Source organism: Tasmannia lanceolata, unplaced genomic scaffold, assembly GCF_043159265.1.
Source record: "Tasmannia lanceolata isolate RefF3 unplaced genomic scaffold, GAP_Taslan_0.1 ptg000004l, whole genome shotgun sequence".
Taxonomy (NCBI): domain Eukaryota; kingdom Viridiplantae; phylum Streptophyta; class Magnoliopsida; order Canellales; family Winteraceae; genus Tasmannia; species Tasmannia lanceolata.
The window spans coordinates 6,982,698-7,003,522 of NW_027518681.1; the positions used below are offsets into that span (position 1 = coordinate 6,982,698).

At 37.7% G+C, this 20,825-nt stretch overlaps 2 protein-coding genes across 2 annotated transcripts; both read left to right on the forward strand.

The window, feature by feature from the left end:
* Positions 1-2,319: 2,319 nt before the first annotated feature.
* LOC143875781 (EPIDERMAL PATTERNING FACTOR-like protein) lies at positions 2,320-3,764 on the forward strand. Its single transcript, XM_077377383.1, has 3 exons — positions 2,320-2,853; positions 2,938-2,972; positions 3,282-3,764. Exons 1-3 carry the CDS (start codon positions 2,748-2,750, stop codon positions 3,525-3,527), a joined length of 387 nt encoding a protein of 128 aa, XP_077233498.1. The 5' UTR covers positions 2,320-2,747; the 3' UTR covers positions 3,528-3,764.
* Positions 3,765-13,507: 9,743 nt separating this feature from the next.
* On the forward strand, positions 13,508-17,226 carry LOC143876169 (uncharacterized). Its single transcript, XM_077377857.1, has 2 exons — positions 13,508-13,703; positions 15,452-17,226. Exon 2 carries the CDS (start codon positions 15,526-15,528, stop codon positions 16,915-16,917), a length of 1,392 nt encoding a protein of 463 aa, XP_077233972.1. The 5' UTR covers positions 13,508-13,703; positions 15,452-15,525; the 3' UTR covers positions 16,918-17,226.
* Positions 17,227-20,825: the final 3,599 nt, after the last annotated feature.

Genomic DNA, 20,825 nt, shown 5'->3' on the forward strand with positions numbered 1-20,825 from the left:
ACTTACAAAACAACAAGAAATCTCAGCCTTCTTCATTTGAAATGAACTCCAAAACTTCCTCAATTCAGAAAAGAATTCGTCACTATATCTAATAATAACCCATGATTTTGATGAAGAATAGGATTTATTGTTGAAAAGAACTCCATTGTTCGAGGGTGCGCGACAATAAAACTTTTGAGTAACTAATCCTTGTTGAAAGTGAGTGGCAAGTTTACAGGAAGAAACACCGATTGAGGATAGGAATAGAAAAAGATGCCTGAAAAAGGGGGGAAGTGGAAAGTTGTAAGCTAAGTAATATTTAGTTTATTTTTATGAAAATACCCCTCCTTTAATTATTAATATAAGAAATATTTTGAGGGTATTTAAGTAAAAGGATTTCGGATCGTGACTATCCATCGGATTGTTTTGCCATGTCTTGATCAAGATCCAAAATTTCTCGGATCTTACGAAGAGGATCCATAATATGTCCATGGATCCTTCTCATGTGCCTAGATCCCGTTTATTAAGGTTCAGATTCGGACCGTCTGGGTCCATTGACACCCCTATAAATGAGGGTGGCCCGGGGAAGAAATGGGGGCGGATTTATCATTCCCCTATACATACATGCCACTTTTACAGTGAGGCACATTCAATGAGAGTAACACCTTAGAAAATCTTGTCGCCACGTGAAACCCTTTAGAGAGAGAGAGAGAGAGAGGTGGCCCTTTTATCGAGCATTGTTGTTTTCACTATGCTATGCTGAAACGTCTATATATTTGAGAAAGTGTTTGCGTGGGAAGGAGAAGTGGTCGTTTTCTCCTTACCCTTACACCATTCTCTGAAACTGAAACTTGAAACAGTGTGCATATCATAATAATCTACTCCAATATTTTCTACTTTCATCACTATAATGCAAAAAAACCCGCAAATATCAAACGTTTGTAGAATTGGGTATTTCTTCCACACCAGTATAAATGTGGGCATAGGGACTTCATAATCTTAAATTAATCACTTTATCCAACATCCCCTTGTTTTGATATTGACACTCCTTTCTTTGTTTTAAATCTTTCACTCTAGCTGTTTTAGTTCTCAAAAGTTCATCAACTCTACCTACCAAAAACAAGGTTCATCAACTGCCAATAAAAAAAACTTTACTTGTGTCAATGTCCAAACGGAAAATATATCCTCACACTCTTGTTTTAATAATGGCACCTTTGTGTAAAGATATCCACACACCCTTGCTTTAATAATGTCACTCTTTATGTAACGGTTTGCTCTCTCCACATGAGATTGCGTGGGTGAGCAGCAAAAACCGCTGCCACCTCTTTTTTCCCTTGCAGTTTCCATTTAAGTCCTTAGAAGGCAGCCTCTCCTGACACTCCACAGAATACCATCTTCCTTGGGAAATAAACATATATATTTCCAAACCAACGAGATTATACATAAAAATTATATCCCCACTCCATTGTTTCGGTAATGACACTCCTTCATTTATCATAAACTGAGTGATTAATAACTTCTTTGAGAAGTAAGCATTTCGATCATGACACTCCATTTATCAAAAACTGGCATTACTGAAACAAAGGATTGTTGTGGTATTAGTGAAAGGTGCAACTGAGGTTTTAAATTTCGACCGAAATCCGAAATTTCGGATTTTAGTGAACACCAAAACCCCAATTGCCTAAACCCGAAACGGTACCAGATTTCAGCCAAAATTTTGAAATTCCGTCCGAAATTTTTGGTTTTTTGTAATTTCTTCTGAAATTTCGAGAAATTCAACCCAAAAAACTCAAAAATTTTAATTATATAGCATTCTTCCGAAATTTCGGTTAAGTATGAAATAATATATTATTTTTTAATCGTGTACCCGATTTCGGCCGAAATTTCAGTTTCGGCGAGACGGTGACCGAAACCAAATTTTAAAACATTGGGTGTAACCCTATTAATTTGAAAAGTGTAGAATAAAGATAAGGAGCGGCAGTATTTAACAAACTATTTGAAAGGTGTAAAATGAAAATAAGGAGTGGCATGATTGAAACAAGGGACTGCCTATATCATTTTCCTAGATAACAGATGATTTGTTTTTAATTATCCGAGACTAAAAAAAGAGTGAAAGAGATGTTGTACATGCACGCACGTCCTCATCCTTGAAGATATCCCGATGAGAGAGATCTGTATTTTTTGTTAATGTTATTATACATTCGATGCTACGTATATATTCTCTTTCTGATGAAGGTTGGCGTGTTGTGGTGGATTGTTCAGGCCAACCACCACAAGAAAACACATTGAAATAAGAAAGGGGTAAAAAAAACCCAGCTGTAATTTCATGTCTGTTTGTGGGAATTCAGTTCTTGGATTGTGGGGTTTAACTTTTTTTCTGTTTTGGGTCTTTGTTCTCTCAAATCTCTTTCTCTCCTTGTTTTTGCTGTCCTCTTCTTCTCCTTACTTCTTGTTGTTAGGGGCTCATCCACCAATGCAAACGTCGTTCTGTTTTTAGATTTCTTTCTCTATTGTGTGCTCTGCTTAGACTGTTGTCCTTTGATGTTCTATTGAGAGAGAGCTTGTATGGTTTGGCATTTAATTACTGACCCTTAATAGGACACTTTTTCAGATTGCCCTTCACTACCCAACTCTCTATTTAATGTTTCTGTCTATATATCTCAAAGCCCACAACTTCCCACTGTTTAGTAGGAAACTCTGAAGAAAAACACCCCCTTTTTTCTCTCTATATATCTCCATCCATTCATTCATTCACTCAGTCATCACAAATGGGTTGTAGTCATAACTTCATTTTTACTCACAGACATTGCTACCTTCTCATTTCATTGCTTCTCCTCAATTTAAGCTTGACCCAAATGAGATTCATGGCAGAAGGTAAGTGGGTTTGCTTGTAAATTTTGCTGAGGTTCCATTTAAAGTTTAATTCCCAACTAAACTTCCCTCACTTTCTTGCTGCAGGGAGACTAATTTCCACATTGCTTGAAGTTGGTGCGGTGAGATTTCAATCAGAAACTTCAAATCCAGAGCTCTCTCATGTTCCTTTTTTTTTTTTTTTTTTTCAGATTTATCTTAGGCTACTGATATCGGCACTACCATGTATCAATAATGGCACAAACTTAGCTTGTATTTTCTTGATTATTAGGCTGCTGAGAGTTTTTTTGGAATAGTAATACAGCTGTTTAAAAAATAAAAGACAAGATGATTTTGTGCAATTATCAAAGCATGGTAGTGCCAATAAAAATAACCTTTGTCTTATTGAAGTATTTTTTTTTTAATGCTTATTGGGTTTTATGGGATTTTAGGTGGGAGATAAAGAAGAGAAGATGCTTGTGAGAGCTAGGATTGGTTCTAGACCACCGAGCTGTGAGAGAAGGTGTGTTTCTTGTGGGCATTGTGAGGCAGTTCAAGTGCCAGCAATCCCCCAAGAAAAAAGTGGAAAGAGACACTCTAACATCGTCTTTACAACCAACTCTAGAGGTGAAGACACATCCAACTATAAGCCCATGAATTGGAAATGCAAATGTGGAAACATGATCTTCAATCCTTGAATGAAAAAGAAGAGGAAGAAAAAACCCCTCTTAATTGTGGATAGAGATAGTTGAAAATGGTAATTCTTTCTCTTTTTCTTTTTGATTTCCTTTTGTTATCATGATCACTGAGAGAGAAAATCTGATTTTTGTAGGACTTGTAGCTAGTCTTTGTCTGTTCCTCTTTGTAATCTAGCTCTTGCTTTATAATCTCACATATCCATATTATTACACAAGAAAAACTTGCTTTGCTTTTCAGTTTGCTTGATATCAATTGGTGGGTGTTTTTTTGGTGCGTGTGAATTTATATGAATTTTTGAAGCATGGAGGATGGAACAATGGAAAAGAGAAATTCCGTAGCCATGAAAATGAAAGGAAAAAGGGATATATACATGGTGGGGTTGATGGGTCACGAGATGTGCGAATTTATTTGGCCTTTGCACACGCCATCTTCTCCCTATGTAATGTCTTGTCAACAACTCAACATAATCTGCATTTCAGAAGGATATATCTGTGTAATTATCTCCCCCTTTTATATCCAATCCAAAAGTGAGATTTCTACAAGAGATCTCTATAACTATCTCCCCCCAGTCCAAAAGGGAAATGATATTTCCACCCCATTTCTCTGTATTTTACTAAAATTGGTTGCATTTTCCCTTCTCTTGTCTAATCATTTTTCATTTACCAACAAAAAGGGGGTGGAAACCTAGACAAAGGGGGTGGAAATCTCATCACACCCATAATCGAAATACCCAAAAAAAGAAGAAGCAATACACAAGGGGTATCTAAAGATCTCTACCAGAAAACCCTGAACCTCCAACCAATTTGGCCCAAAATAGAAATGGGATTTGGTTAGATGGGTGCATTTATGATTTATAGGCTTTATCTTTTATGAGCATAATGATTATAGTCTGTTCTTTCTCATGCAATCAAATGATGGGATCTTCATGTGGGCCCTTCCAAATCCTTTTAGAGCTGCAATCAGAAGATTAACAAGATATATAAGCTCATTTTGTACTGTAGAAATGATGTTGTAAAACAAGAGATTACTGTGAGTGTGAGACAACAAGAAGGTTGTGGATTAAATATAGTACAGTACATGCATGATATAATGACAGGAAAGTGACAACTCACACCAGCCAGTTACACGTGTAATACTGTAGACACACAGAGCTTGTGGTGCATTCATCTGTCTCTGTATCTCAACCGTTGATGGTTTTTGATCTGATGAAATCTACCTCACAAGGAACTTATAATGCTTATAAAATAAAAAGGGACATGAATATTTCACCCCTCTGCACTATGCATTCGCCCCCTTATAACGTGAACAGTGGCAACTTTAACACTTTTTTGACGTCAAATCACGTTACAAGGGGCGAATGCGTACTGCAGAGGGGTGAAAAAATCATCTCCCAATAAAAATTCATTTTTACACAAGGACTTTGGTCCCCCCATTAATAAGTTCGAGTCCTATTCGAGAATCTGACTTATGGGATTTTTCTTTCATTCCATCCGAGGGATCTGTCCCATCTGTACAGTATTTTGAGATTTACAGGGTGGGGCCCACCAGATGAAAGCTTTCCCCCCAATGGATAGAAAAAGAGAAAAGTGCGGAATGGGGTAAAGCTTTGAGGAATTACGGATTTGAGATACCTTTTAAAACTAGCACCGAACATGGGTGATTCTTCAAAAATGGGTAGTAAAAAGACCCCAATACCCTTCTGACATCAACAGAGTCCTCGTATGTTGCCCTTCCTGACAAATTCACAACCCAACGTCAATCATTATCTTTAAAATAATATTTTGTTATTTCTCACTTATTTTTTAGGTGAAAACGGCTATGTTATTGAATACTAGTGAACAACTCATTATTTCACTTATCTTTCGAGCGAAAACGGCTATGTTATTGAATACTGGTGGACCCCGTGTGATTCAAGGGGCAAAATATAACTAATTCGCCAAAATTTTGCTAATATACATAGGATATTGAGAGATAGAAACAATTTTGCTAAAATCATGGACATAGTGGAGATTTTTTCTCAAATAAATAGAAACAATTATACACGGGATATTAAGTAATAGAAACAATTTTGCTAAAAACGTGGGATATGGTGAGATTTTTTCTACAATCCAAATGTATCACCTTATAGAGAGAGTGTTACGTTTTTTGAGGGGGGTGCCACGTGGCTCACTCACATCCTCCAGGATTCTATTTTACACATCTCTTTTGGTTGAGAACGACGACGTTATTAAATATTTTATTATTTCTCATGTCTCTTTTGGCTTAGAACTGCGACGTTATTGAATGTTTTATTATTTTCCACGTCTCTTTTGGATGAGAACGCTGCCGGATTCTTAAGTACGCTGCCGAAATATCGAGTATGTTGCCAGATTTTCTCGGTTCAAACATGTGTTTCAAACGTATCAAGTACGCCATCGGATTTTAAAATACGCCCAGGATTATAGAGTACGCCGCTGGGATATCGAGTACGCTGCCGAATTTTCTGGGTTCAAACATGTGTTCCAAATGTATTAAGTACGCCACCAGATTCTAGAATACGTCGGCGGAATTGAGGGGTACGCCGGCAGAATCTCATACTGAGAGATGACGGTATTGTTAGAAGACTCCACAATTCCATATTGATGTCCACGTGTCATGGATCTGACCGCCTATGCATATTGGCGACGGCCAAGATGTGGGTTCGGAGGAAATTTTCAAATACAAACCAAACCAGCTATGTACAGAGTTGCCAGCGTTCCAAATATTTTTTTCACACGTGTAAAGAATCCATCCGTCTCTGGTTATTTCCGACGGCCAAGATAGAACGAACCCAAGGTTATGTCGGTTCAAGTACATATTCAAATGAACCAAAAGAAGCCTTGTGAAACGCGCCAATTTAATGGTCAGTAATGAAAAAGGAAGCTGAATGACGTTTCTGTTGATGTTAGAAGCGTATCGGGGTCTTTTTTTCCACCCGATTTCGAGAATCACCTCTGTAAATCTGTAATTACTTTTCACAATTATACACATTCCGTACTTACTTTAATTTTTTATCTGTCCAAACATGTAAAAGAGTAGGGGTGTCAAGGTCTACTATGGATGTGGTCCACCTCCCTAGGGGTGCAACTCGGGTACAATTTCTGGAGTTGGGGTTGAGTTTTTTTCCATAAAATTGGGTCAGGTTACCTAACCCGAGTTCCACCATGGTTAGGATCTTTTAACCTTGTAAGATCCTGTGTGGCAATCGACGAACTAGATAGATGAATTAGATTAAGAGTTAAATTATTGCATTTATCCTTTGACCAAGGTAATCAGTACATCTCATCCTAATTGAGCCATGAATAATTAGTGTAACACCAATTATGTGGGATTTACACCATTCTCCACATATTTGATGAGGCAAGAACCCAAAATCAGTTGGTGCATGTGGGATATACACCATTCTCCAAATCAAAGTTCTCGCGTATGCAAGAATGCATGCCTGACCTATATTTCTTAAACACCAATTATATGACGGTTTTCTTTCATTTCCGCACGTGGGACCCTGTATCTTGTTGATCCAGACCATTAATCTTGTGGACCCAGCAGTCTACGGCAACATCAGGAATTCACTAAGAGGCCATTTGGATACATGGATTTTACTAGCTAAAACCTGAATTTTATAAGCTTTAACCTGGATTTTACAATTCTAGATTATAAAAATCCATGCATCGAAACGAGCCCTAAAAGCTCATAGTCCACACTCAACAAGAAGTCCACAATCGAACATCTCTAGCAAACATGGAGATTTTTGCGGGTGGGCCACAACTACCGGCCCCACCAGGTGATTACTCTAGATCATCAGATCAACCGCTTTGTGGGGCCATAAGAACTTTGTTTGCATAGCCAACCAACATCGCGTAACGTACAAATGCTGATCACGACCGTTGATCATATACATGATGAGATACCTTTTTTTGTTGCTTGCCTACTAGCCGTGATATCTACATGCTATGATTTAGTGGTCGGGATCTTTTGTTTGGCATAGGACCCACATCCTGTGTGACAAGTGCTGGTATTCTAGGGTTGGAATAGGTGGTTCTTCTCCCAACTCTTGTATCCAAACCGTTCATTTATTGGAACATTCGTCAAAGAAATCCACAAATATAGCCACAATCTCCTCTTTCATCCACTCCCAACTCTATAGAAAGAAAGCCATGCAAAAATTGTTGGGAGTCACTTCTTTATTCGATGGATAAGAGAGAAATATAAACATCTACTTTCCAAAAAATTCTTTCTAACGTGTCTCTACAAATTGCTTCTATTGCTCAAACTCGATCCATAGGCTCTAGTGGGGATAAATAGAGGACAAAACATTCATGTACCATCTATGAAAAAGAGATGCTTGTTCTAAGTTGTGCCACTTAACCCTCAGGTCATTAGTCTTATCATTTGCCCCAGAGTGGGGTAGAGGCATACGCCTTTGAAGGAAGTAACAGGAGGGTTGTTGTATGGTGAGTGCGAGTGAAGTCGAGTATTTTTTGAAAAAGTACAGTGGAGCCCATTTCAAAGGATGATCCAAATCGTTCATTTGTTAGGCCAAAATGTAAATAGGGTGTATGTACGCTGAGATTGACGATTCCTTCTGTTAAGCATCCATGGCTTAATGGTTAAAGCGCCCAACTCAACATTGGCAAATTCGTAGGTTCAATTCCTGCTAGATACATGCCATTTTAGGAGTATACCGGGGTCGTTCTTCTAAGAAATTAATAAGAAAAGTAGGGAGGAGGGTGACATTTCCTTATCTGAAATTTCATTAGTGAGCTGGTTCGGTTTGGTCTATCCCTTAACTTAACCGAGGGTGGGTGCCCTTCTTTTTGATAGAATGACCGTGATATTGGCAGAGTGCTGATTCGAGACAACCCAAAGGCAAGTTCCCATGTTCAGAGCCCAAGCCAAGTCAAGGACCACCCCATTTTGTCAAAAGGAACGAAGCATGTTACCCCTTTTTTATAGGTTCACATCAGGAAAACCCGAACTACGACTCCCTCTGACTAGTGCATTACAACAAGAAGTCGCAACAAAGGAAAGGGCATCCATCGGATACTCCATTCAAGCGGGAAAGGGCATCTACAATAGCACCGCCCCTCTAGTGACAAGAAAGACATGCGCCAGAGCACAGCACAGCCTCATATAAAAAATCCTAGCTCATTGATGTGCCCCGGGATTCGACCCGGGGCACAGTTGAATGTAGATATCATGAATGCGAGGTGTAGGAGACCCAGCCGATAGCTGTCCGAGTGTTCTCTAAGCAAAGAGTACTGGCTCACCAGCTATTCAGGATAGGGGTTGCCCTCTACTATGACATTCATCGGTGTGATGATCCAAACTGTTCATTTGTTAGGCCAAAATGTAAATAGACCGTACCCTGTGTATCATCTACAATTTGCCCCTACTGAAACATCGGAAATCAAATATCCATTTACTTTACCCCGCATATTGGAACAATGGGAATTAATCCAAGGGTAAACCAATACATGATAAGGAGATTCCTCTCAAATGGTTTACCCCAAAGTGAGTTACCAGCTAGTATTTTCTCTCACTGGAACAAAAGGGAAAACTCTTTTCCCATGAGTACAAGACATCAAATAAGGAAATGATAGAAGATAAAATAGTCGCTTGATCATCCATCCTAATCCATCGATAATAAGGGATTGAATCCTGTTACAACATCTTGCACTAGCAATGCCGTGAAAGTATGCCGTGTTCTCATCTCTTTTCAGTCACTTCGATCAAGATCTCTGCTTTTATTTCAGCTCTTACAGAATAATGATCCGATTATTTTCCTTAATAGTTGATATCTTCCTAGAGAATACTCCTCATAGATCTGGCCTTCCTCTTAAGACAATCAAAGGCATTGAACCTCCTCAAAAGATTTTTTTTTTCTTTGATCCACATCTCTACCAAAAAATCATTGAATAATAGTTTCCAATTCTAGCTAACACTACATCTTGATCTTTTCCTAATCTTTTGTTAGAAACATATTCTAGCATCTTTCTAATTTCAATGCTTTTATTAAAGAATTATCCCATTTGGACATGTAGATAACAAAATCCTCGATCGGGTTTATCCATATAATTGGCTCATAAGTCATAATAATGAGATACCATATCCCAAAAATCGTAGCCATCGGATGATCCTGACCATCCAACGAGAGGACGTGAACTTAGTTTTGTGTAGCTTTCTCTTAACTATCCATTTGCAAGTCTTAATCGGACAATCAGAATCATAAAATGGCTATGGAAGCCCACGGTCTCTCCATGGTGGGGCCTATAAGATGTACAGCTCCGATCATGCTAGAGAAATGTGCAATGTGGGCCCAAGTAGATTGCCATCTAGTGAAGTGTAGAATGAATCTATCATAGTAAAAGCTTTTTCGTACAAAATGTAGGTGGAGAAGGATAGTAAAGGGCTATGACATTCATTGAATCTAGTATTCGATTCTTTAGGAAGCTTAGAAACGACCTCCTACCCTTCGAAAAAACCATGGAATATAACTTGTTACCAATTCCTTTTTCCTTCTTCTTCTTCATCTCCTCCTCTATTACTTTTGTTTTTAAGCCATCCCTTTGCAGGCCATTGATTGAATGATTAATAGAATGTGATGGTGTGAATATGGTGCCGGCTGGATAGAGATATTGGGTACTCTAGTCCATGTGTACAGCACGAAGGGATCCGTCCCCTTTAATTATTGATAGTATTCACATTCCTTTATTTTTATGTGAACTACTATAAAGAAAACCCCTTTCCCGATCATTTTTTTAAAATGGTTCAGGAAAATTTTCTAAAGGATTCATTAGCCGACCCCAACTAGTTTGGGACAAAAGCTTAGTTGAGTTGAGTTTTCTTTTTGAAATGATGAAGATTTATTAAAAAGAAAGAAAGCATATGACCAAGGTTGGACATAGAACCTATAATACAGAAACCAAAAACCAGAGGAACAGACATAAAACTCCTCAAGGAGAAAGAATATATTAAAAAAAAAACTCTAGAGTTTAGTGAGGCAACTCACGTGATCATGATCCCAGTTGGCATGAACATCACAAGCGTAAAATAAAGAACTACAAAAATCAATAGTTTTTAATGGTGAAACGGTGAAACCCATAATGAGGCTTGTTGGATGAATAAAAAAGGGTTTTGCTAACGAGGGCACTCGTTAAGGAGCATTTAAAGCACCTATTTTCATGCACCCCACGCATATATCGTCAGACACATTTATTACTGGAGCAACGATTGTAGTCGAGATTTTATTTTCATAATTACAATTTCAACAAAAGAGGCTTGGGTTTGGTTTTTACAAAAATAACCCCACCATGACAAAATAACAAGAATACCCTTATCTCATAAAAGATAACGAAAATATCCCTACTTAAATCTCATGAAAAATGACAAAAATACTTATATCTCATAGAAAGTGTTAAATACACCTATCTCTTCGAGAGAAAATAAAAATAAAAAACTCATATATCATGGAAAATAAAAAGACCCTATCTCATAGAAAATGATCAAAGTACCACTTACTCATAAAAAATGACCAATACACTTATATCTCATAGAAAATAATAAAAAAGACCTATCTAATGCAAGACAATTTACATGGTGGACGGCTCTGCACTTACGTGCAACCCGAAAAAAATACTGGTGGCCGCATTTTTTTGGTGATCCAACCATTCATTTTGTTGGGCTCGGATTTTATTCTCTAATTCAAATCTAATTTTATTCTCTAATAAAATCTCTCCATAGAATGATCTTAACCCTTTGATTTGAGAAGGTTTAAAATGGACACCGCAATATAAAAAAACTACATAGATCAGGGTTAGGATTGAAAAATATTTTCTGGGCACACCCCCAACAAATGAAAAAAATACATGTGCCGACATTGTTTGGGTGGGTGATCCAACCATTCATTTGTTGGGCCCTAATGTAGATAGTGTGGGCCCGTAAAATCTTCTCCATAGAATGATCTCAACCCTTTGATTTGAGGAATAAAAAAAATGCATAGATTGGAAGGTTAGGATCATCGATCCTATGAACAAAATACACTATCTCATAAAAATGACAAAATACACTATCTCATGAAAATGACAAAAATAAACTTATCTCATATGAAATAATAAAATATTTCAATCTCATGAAAAATGGGTTAATGTACTTTGGCTATTATCTTTTATGACATAGGCGTATTCTTGTTATTTTCTCGTAATAGAAATGAAATTGTGGGAAACGGTTCTCTAATAATAAATGTGTTTTGAGGATAAAAGTGTGGGTACATGAAAATAGGTGCTTTAAATGCTCCTTAACGATCGTTAGCAAAACCCATAAAAAAATGCTAAAAAGAAAGTCACTTTTAGGGACCTTCATAGAAGATGTGAAATCAACACTATTCATCTTGTAGAGCATCATGAATAAACATCCCATGAATAATCAATGTTTTTTTTTTTTTTTTTTTTTTTTTCGGATTTGCTAGCTTCCGTTGCAGATGGTCTGTTGCATGTCAGATGAGCCACCTCATGAATGAAGACAAAAGCTATTGTAAAGTGAGCGTGTGTGGCTAGTTTGACATGCAACAGACCATCTGCGACGGACGCTATGCGATGGACGCTAGCAATTCCCCTTTTTTTTTTTTTTGGGCAAAACCCAAAATGAGGCTTGTATAAATACAAAATGTTAAAAAAAAAAAAAAAGATACTCCTAGGATCTTCTTAAAAGATTTGAAATCAAGATGGTTCATGATGTAGAGCTTTTGTGTAGTGACCTACGTGATAATGATCCCATCTTGAATGAACATGCATCCCATGCATAAGGTAAAAACTATAAAGACATTTATTAGGCCTCATTTTCAACTCGTTTATGTTATAGGAACCATTTGGATACCAAAGGTCAAGTCAAATGCCCTTGAGTACATCTTGATCAAATAAGCCTAAGCCCTTGATCCATCAAATTTGTCTTTTACCATTGATGGTAACAGCGACTTTCTAGGTCGGCATTCTCTATTCAATTTTGTGGACCCTCAAGTGTGCCTTTTAAGTGGTGGCCCATCCACAACAACAGAGCCCACCAAAATAACGATTTTGATCACATCACTGCCACGTGTACGGTGGGGATTAAGATTTAACTTTTTTTTAAAAGAAAATGGTCACAAGTTGCGCGCACAACTATCTCCTTGCAAGTTAGCCACACTAGTGACGTGTTGTCTACATGGAACCCTCAAGGTAGGGGTGCAACCAAGGTTTTAAATTTTGGTTTCGGAATGGGTTTCGGTCCTTACCAAAGCCTAAATTTCTGCTAAGTTTCCGACGAAATCTTTCTACTACGGCTATTTTATAGGCTACAGAATTTCTACCGAAATTTCCAAAATTTCTTTCTACTAAAATTTCGGAATAATATTAAATAATCATCAAGAATCGAGGTTTTTGGTTGAAATCCCTTAAATTTCAGAGGAAATTTCGGGATAAGCGAAATTTCGATTTTTGTCTCGACTCTCTATTGAAACCCAAAATTTCGGATTTCAGTCGAAATTTATTCAACCCGATTTTGGGTTGAGTTAGGGTTGGGAAAAGCTGACCCAATTTCATTTCGGATTGCGTTAGGGTTGAGGCCTTGGCAACCGACCTGACCTGAACCTGTCTTCCATCCTCTAATTTTATCTCTATTTTCTTTGAGTTATTGCATTTTTCTAGCCCTAGGTGAACCCGACTTCAACCTGACCCGATTTCGGGTTAGATGGGTTAGGTTAGGGTTGGGAGATTTATAAGCGGGTTGGGTTAGGGTTGACCATTCTCAACCCAAAGCTCAAGTTGGGTTGGGTTAGGGTTGAGGGAATTCTATCTCGGGTTGGGTTAGGGTTGGCCTCAACCCTATCCAACCCGAGTTGTACCTCTACCTGGAGGTTAGGATTAAAGTGGAAAAATAAATTTTTGTTACCAATGCCGACTTCTGCTAAAATACGCGGATAGTTATCACTCTTTCTCTAACATTTTTTTCCTCTCTTTAAGATCTGATCCCACTAAAAAACACACCCACCACTCTCTCTTCTGCTTCTGCAATTGGAAATTCTTAAGAAAAAAGAAGAACAAAACCAAACCCATCCCTTTCTCTGCAATTGGAACTGTATCCAATACCAAAGGAAAGTCATTATTACAGATATCTTTATTAAGGTATGAGATATCCTTCTTTTTTTTTCTTGATCTGTGAATGGTCTTGGATCTTCAGCCCTTTTTCCTGGGATTTTAAAAGATGGGTCTTTCTTAGATCTTCTTTTACTGTTATTTCATTAGGGTTTTTAGCACTGTTGTTGTAAAGTATGTCTAGATCTGTTTAACTGATCTTGTTTCCTCTTGTTGTTGGTTTTTGAAGACTTTTTGAATAATGGGTTTGATTCAGAATTTTAAGGTGGGTTTTTTTTATGGGGGTTAGGGTTTTAGGGAGTTCTAGAAACTCTGTCTTGCTTTTTTCTTTTCTTTTCTTTTTTACTCCTATTTTTAGTTCTGTCTTCTTTTGTTTTGATTTTTCATTTATTTATTGATGGGTTTGCTTCATATTAAGAAAATGTGTGGTTTTCATTCTTGTTATTTAGTATAGATTTATATTGGGGTTTGGTGGAGGAGGATTAGGGTACTGTTGATGTTCTTTGAGGGGATTGATTGGCAGTTTGAAATCTTCAAGAAATTGCATTCTTGGTGTATGATATTATTATGATTATTATTGTTTTCAAATTTTGTTTCTAAACATGTCGACTTTTTGAATAATGGGTTGGGTTCTGAATCTTAAGGTGGGCTTTTGTTGAGTGGGTTAGGGTTTTAGGAAGTTCTAGAAACTGTCTTGCTTTTTTCTTTTATTTTCTGCTAATTGTAGTTGAGTTTTGTTTTCATTTTTCCTTTTTAATATTTTTCGTCGATGGGTTTGCTTCATATTAAGAAAATGTGTGGTTTTCACTCTTGTTATTTAGAATAGATTTATATTGGGGTTTATTTGAGGAGGATTGGGGTTCTGTTGGTGTTCTTTTAGGGGATTGGCGGTTTGAGTTCTTCAAGAAATTGCATTCTTGGTGTATGATATTATTATGATTATTATTTTTTTTCAAATTTAGTTTCTAACCAACTAGTGAGAGATGTGTTTGCTTCAATTTTGAGGAACCTATGGTTTTAATTTAATTTTAATTCTTGAGCCTTGATATGGAGAGGTTGGAGACAACTGGAGGCTTGCCAGTTTCAAGACATTCCATTTTTGTTTTGTAATTTTTTTTGAATGATTAAATTTTTGTTTTGTTGTTCTGCTTACTTTTTTCTAGTCAACATGTTCAGTGATAGTTTGCTTCGGCTTTAGAATAGTCTGTGGTTTGATTTATTTTTTCTGGTTTTTTTTTTTTTTTGTCTTTTTGAGCCTTGATACAGAGTGGTTGGCATAGGCTTTGTGTATTTTGATATCAAGGAGGTGATTCTCTGTCAAATATTTAGAGAAATTCATCTTGTTTAGGCAATCATAAAAAATCAGAGGTTCTTCAAAAATCACCGACAATACTCTAATCCTCCTCGACAAAACCAATGTAAATCTATGCTAAACAACAAGAGTGAAAACAAGAGTGAAAGCCACACATGTTCTTAATATGAAGTTATTATTATAATTATTAATGTTTTCAAATTTAGCTTCTAAATAACTAGTGAGATATGGGTTTGCTTCAATTAAGAAGAACCTCTGGTTTTAATTATTTTTTTCTTGAGCCTTGATATGTAAAGGCTGGAGACAACTTGAAGCTTGTCACTTTCAGGAAATTCCATTTTTGTTTTGTTGTTCTTCTTACTTCTTTCTAGTCAACTTGTTCAGTGATGGTTTGCTTTGGCTTTAGAATAGTCTGTGGTTTGATTTATTTTTTATTGTTTTTTTGTCCTTTTGAGCCTTGATACAGATTGGTGGCATAGACTTTTGTGTATTTTGATATCGAGGAGGTGATTCTGTGTTGAATTTTTAAAGAAATTCATCATGTTTAGGCAAACATCTAGCAGGAATCAGAAAACCAGAGGGTTCAGGGTAAAACATGCTCTGCAGATAGCTTTGTTGGTTGCTGTTTGTATCTGGTTGCTTTACCAGGTCAAGCACTCCTATGATAAGAGGAAGGCATTTCAAGCTAGTAATGCAAACATTTCAGACAAGGTAGAGGGTAGTCATGAAATCCTGAAACTGGGGAGGAAAGATCTAAACCGTGTGGTGGAAGTGGTTTCTGTGGATGACAAACACGGCGAGGAAGAAGAAAATGAGGAAGAAGAAAGCAAACAGGACGAGATTGAAGACGAAGGGAGAGGCGGTGGAGATGATGAGATAGATGCGCATGATCAAGAGAATGCCGAGGAGGAAACTGAGCACCGTGAGGATTTTGCCAATGAAGAAGAAGGGGAGAACGATGAAAACAAAGAGAGCAAGGAGAGGGAAGAGATGGAGAGAAATGAAGAGAATGAGGAGAAAGATGAAAATGAAGAGAATTTGGAGAAGGTGAAAGAGGAAAATGAAGAGAACATGGAGAAGGAGAAAGAGGAAAATGAAGAGAACAAAGAGAATGATGCTCAGAATGAGGATGCGGGTTCTGTAGGGAATCTGGATCATGATGGAAACAGAAATTCTAATGAGGCACGTGAAGCACAGTACAATGGAGATGATGCTTCAAGTGCTGTGGTAAAGGATACACTATTGTTAAGATCCGAAAGTGGAAATGAAGTTTCTGGAAATTCAGATGGAGATCAGGTAGAAAATACAGAAAAGCACGAATTAGACAATGATAATAAAACCAACGCAGCTGAGGATGGCCATGTTGATCAGAACGAGTCTACTAACCCGAACTCTGGTGAATTACCCACTGTTTCCGGGGACAGTGAGACAGTTTATAATACTTCCTTAAATGCAACAGACAGTGAAGAGAGCGGGGCTGTTATAAGTTTGTCAAAGTTAGAGAATGAGTCCCTTCCTAATTCGACGATGACTGAGTCTAACAGTCAAACAGAATTTCACAATAATGCAACATTAGAAAACACGGAAAATCCCGATTCATCTCTGCAGAATGGAACCACTACCTTGGATTCAACCCAAGATCAAGATGCGACAGTGAATATAGAAAATTCTGATCAGGAAAATCCAAACGCTCAAACTGTTGGACTGGAACAGACCGAGGGGACAAACACCACTGATGGAGTGGAGGAATCAGATGTAAAATCTGTGTCTACGTTAGATACGAATGCGGATGGAGATGCAGCTCAGAATGAAACCACTGATCCTTTTACGTCCCAGGTTGCCCAAGAAGTGAAAGATGCTCTCACAGACCTTGAAACCCTACCCACAACTGAAAGCGAAGTGAAGAACGCTGAAAATGTAGCAGCAGAGTGATAATTCCCACCTAAAGTTTGTATAATCTTCAAACTTCAGATATGAGAATTGGTTCTAGGCCATGGACTTCTATTTTATTCTTGTTGCTGAAGGCAAATGGGTATGAGAATTGGTGCTAGGCCATGTACTTCTATTTTTTTTCTTGTTTTGCTCAAGCCAAAATGGGTATGAGAATTGGTGCTAGGCCATGTATTTCTATTTTGTTTTTGTTTTGCTCAAGCAAATAGGTATGATAATTGGTGCTACGCCATTTACTTCTATTTTCTTCTTGTTTTGCTAACGGCAAATGGGTAATGTTGTTTGCTTGAATGAGTATAATCTTCTAATTCTTGATATGGGACTTGGGTCTTGGCTATGTACTTCTATTCTCTTCTTGTTTTGCTCAAGGCAAATGGGCAAATGGGCAAATGTGTAGTGCTTTTTGCTTGAATGAGTTTGGTGTGTTGTCTTAATTATCATACAATGGCATTCTTTTGAGAATTGATGAGTATAATCTTTTAATTCCTGATATGAGAATTGGGTCTAGACTATGTACTTATATTCTCTTCTTGTAATGGGCAAAAATGTAGTGATTTTTACTTGAATGAGTTTGGTTTATTATATCTTAATCATCATACAATGGCATTCTTTTGAGAATTGATGAAAGCCTCCACTGTGACCTTATGAAAGGGTACAATCTTCTAATTGCTCTTTGTTAGCTTTCATCCAGACCTTCTTTCTAAGATCTGTTCTTCTGGCTATAAAGAGCTGTCTAACATACTAAAAACACCATTCTACATATGGGCAAATGTCATGGGAATCCTCCGAACTTATTTTTTTTCGTGGGTTTCCAATCAACTAAAGCACAGAGCATACACAATGTGAACAACAAATTTTACCTATTATGATTAGTAAACCCATCAGTTCTAACTGTGTACTCTTTTGAGTCATTCTGAAATCCATATATGGCCTGAATCAGCAATTTGGAGTTGTCTGGATCTGGGCTTGTTTTTGGGCTTTGCTTGAATCGCCTGAGCTTAAACAGCCCAAGTACATGATAAAAATAGGGGAGTGACAAATCGACCCCCTATGTGTCTATCTCACTCCTCTTTTTCTCTTAAACCCAGAGAAGAGAGAAAGACGCATAGGGGGTTGATTTAAGATATTTGGGGGTCTATTTATCAATGTCCTAAAAATAATGTAATTAGGAGTGTAGTCATAAAAAAAAAGAGGCCCTGGATATATTTACAGAAATGAAATTGCATGCCTCACTTTATTAACTGCACGTTTGGAAGATAAAGATGAAATCCTTTGTTGTGACACAAGAAAAAAGAAGAAAAAAAAGAGTTGTGGAATTGACCAAAGGAAATCCATTACCCGATAACTTACTGCGGGGGGGGGGGCGGCCTACTATTAGAATTGTAAATTTATAGCAGCCTAAAGCTAACTATAAAATTGTAGATAAAAGAGGATTGCTATTACTAGAACTCTCGATCCAATGATGAGCGAAATAGTAAAAGAGAGCAAACTTACGATCATTCTCATAAGCAATAGGATCAACTGAAGAGGCAAAATTACATTATAGAGAGAGACTCACTCAATATAACCATACGGATAGATGAGAGCCATCCATCCCCACTCTTGGAGGTTTGATACTTTGGTAGATAAAATCCAAGAGCAAATACAAATTAGCCTAGGTGGGTATGGGTGAAAATTTTAACATGGTATCAGAGCCAACGACCTTGGCTTGACCTCTCCACAAGTGCTTCCGTTCTCAGGCGGACGGCGGCCGTCCGTCCGTCCGGACCAACATTGATCCCCTTAGCCTAGATCTTGCTCCGCTTTTTTTCTTTTTTTCCCTCGTCTTGCCTTCATCCAACATATCCCTCTTTCCCTATTCTCTGCCATTTTATTTTTGCTTCCTCCACTCACGCTGAAACAACAAAAAGATCAAAAGTTGAAGAAGGTTTATCTTTTGATGCTGCCCAACTCATCTTATACAAAAAAAAGGGTGTATCCCCAATGTGATATTTGCACACCCCTTTCTCTTGTTCAAAGTGAAATCACCCCCAATATTTGATATCCACCTCATCATTTTCCTTCCATCGGAACAATTGTCAATGTCATTTTTGTTCTACAATTGCTATTTGCTATCAAAAGCCGCTAGTTGTCGCTTCACTTTATCTTCTCTTCATTTTCATTCTCTTTATCTTTGAACTTCTATTTCAATCTTTGATTTTTTATTTTAGTTGAAGGCCTTTCTTCGAGGTGCGTGCCTGAAATAGTCACTCTACTCAGTTGAGGAGCCTTAATTCCTTGAGGTTCGTGCCAGAGAGAGTCAATTTCCATGAGTATTGGTACTTGCCGACCTATGATGTCTCGCCCATCGAGGCATCCTTTTGCCTATCGAGGCATTGGTCCATTGTGACCCATTTCCAGAAGGTTCGGTATTCAAAACCGGCCTAAAGACTCGCTCATTCCGGCTTGAGTCCAATTTAGTTCTTTGAGGCTCTATGCGCCTCATCTTTCATGCGACACATTCTTCAACAACAGGCGGCAATTCATCTTCAGCAATGTCAACAACAGGCGGACATCAATCGTAACAGTGTGCATCAAAAAAATTTACATTTCTTTTTGAGGATATCTATTGTCATCCATATACGTTTGAGGGGGCATATTAGAGAATAAAATCAAATCGTAGATTGATTGGGGTGGATTTTAGATTGATTGGGTTGTATTTTAGATTGATTTGATTAGGTGGTAGATTAAGGAAGAAGGCTAGATTAAGTAACAAGATTAGATTAGGATTATCTTCCCAAATTATGTTGTATCTCTTTCTATGTTTATCTTCTTAAGTGTTCTCTATATGAACACTCATTGGGCTTGATTGTAATGCATCCAAGAATAATAGAAAATATTCTCTTCAAAATTTAACATGGTATCAGAGCCAAAAAAAGAAAAGAAAAAAAAGAAGAAAAAAAAGAGGAACAAGATCTAGGCTAAGGGGATCAATGTTGGTCCGGACGGACGGACGGTCGGTCGTCCACCTGAGAACGGAAGCACTTGTGGAGAGGTCAAGCCAAAGTCGTTGGCTTTGATACCATGAAAATTTCTAGAGATTTCACTAAACTTGGATTCATTTACAAGAGGATCAATGTGTGCTTATATTATATAGAGCACTTACATGATAAACATGGAATGGAATCAAGATAATTCTAGAAAGAAATAATCCTAATCAAATCTACTTTCCTATTCTCTATTGCTTGCCTCTTCTAATCCACTTGCCTAATTTATCTAGTTGCCTCGTTTACCCAACTTACCTAATCTACCTCCAAGATGATCCAACGGTGAGATCTTAACCCAATCTAACTGTTGGATCCCACATATTCTAACAATGGGCAGAGATGCTTTAGAGATTTTTATTTCCTCCCCCCTTGAGGGCCTCTTTTCGGTTTTGTTTGATTTCTTGCTTCTTCTGTTTGTTACTTTCTTCTTGTCCTCACCACCTCTCTCCCTCCCTCTTTCCTAAAGACTGGAAATGGCAAAATGTAGCCAAAGATATACTTTTCATTTTTCTCTCTTCGACAAAGGATTCTAAGCAACAATCCCATTGCACACACACTCATATAATACAAAAAAAGAAGAAGAAGCAAAAAGCATATGATGAGACCACACACTCCCCCACCGTAGAGCAAGATCATATGTACACACAGCATTTCTTATTGGGATGCAACAAAAGAAACGAAGACAAGGGAAGACAGTATGTCCATACGGCCAATGTCTCACTACTCTCACATCATCATCAACATCCCAATGCAATAAGATATGCTCATTAATGGCGAGATTTGCGCTGTTGGCGAGATTTGCGTATGTGCTCAAAAAGGGAATCAGGACCTGGAAGCAACAAAAACCATGAGAGGAGAAAGTTA

What these genes read in the sequence shown, in the direction of transcription:
- LOC143876169 (XM_077377857.1), top strand. Translation starts at nt 15,526, where the DNA reads ATGTTTAGGCAAACATCTAGCAGGAATCAGAAAACCAGAGGGTTCAGG.
- LOC143875781 (XM_077377383.1), top strand. Translation starts at nt 2,748, where the DNA reads ATGGGTTGTAGTCATAACTTCATTTTTACTCACAGACATTGCTACCTT. An exon ending in AATGAGATTCATGGCAGAAG is followed by an intron (nt 2,854 to 2,937) that starts GTAAGTGGGTTT and finishes TTCTTGCTGCAG; the next exon opens with GGAGACTAATTTCCACATTG. An exon ending in CATTGCTTGAAGTTGGTGCG is followed by an intron (nt 2,973 to 3,281) that starts GTGAGATTTCAA and finishes ATGGGATTTTAG; the next exon opens with GTGGGAGATAAAGAAGAGAA.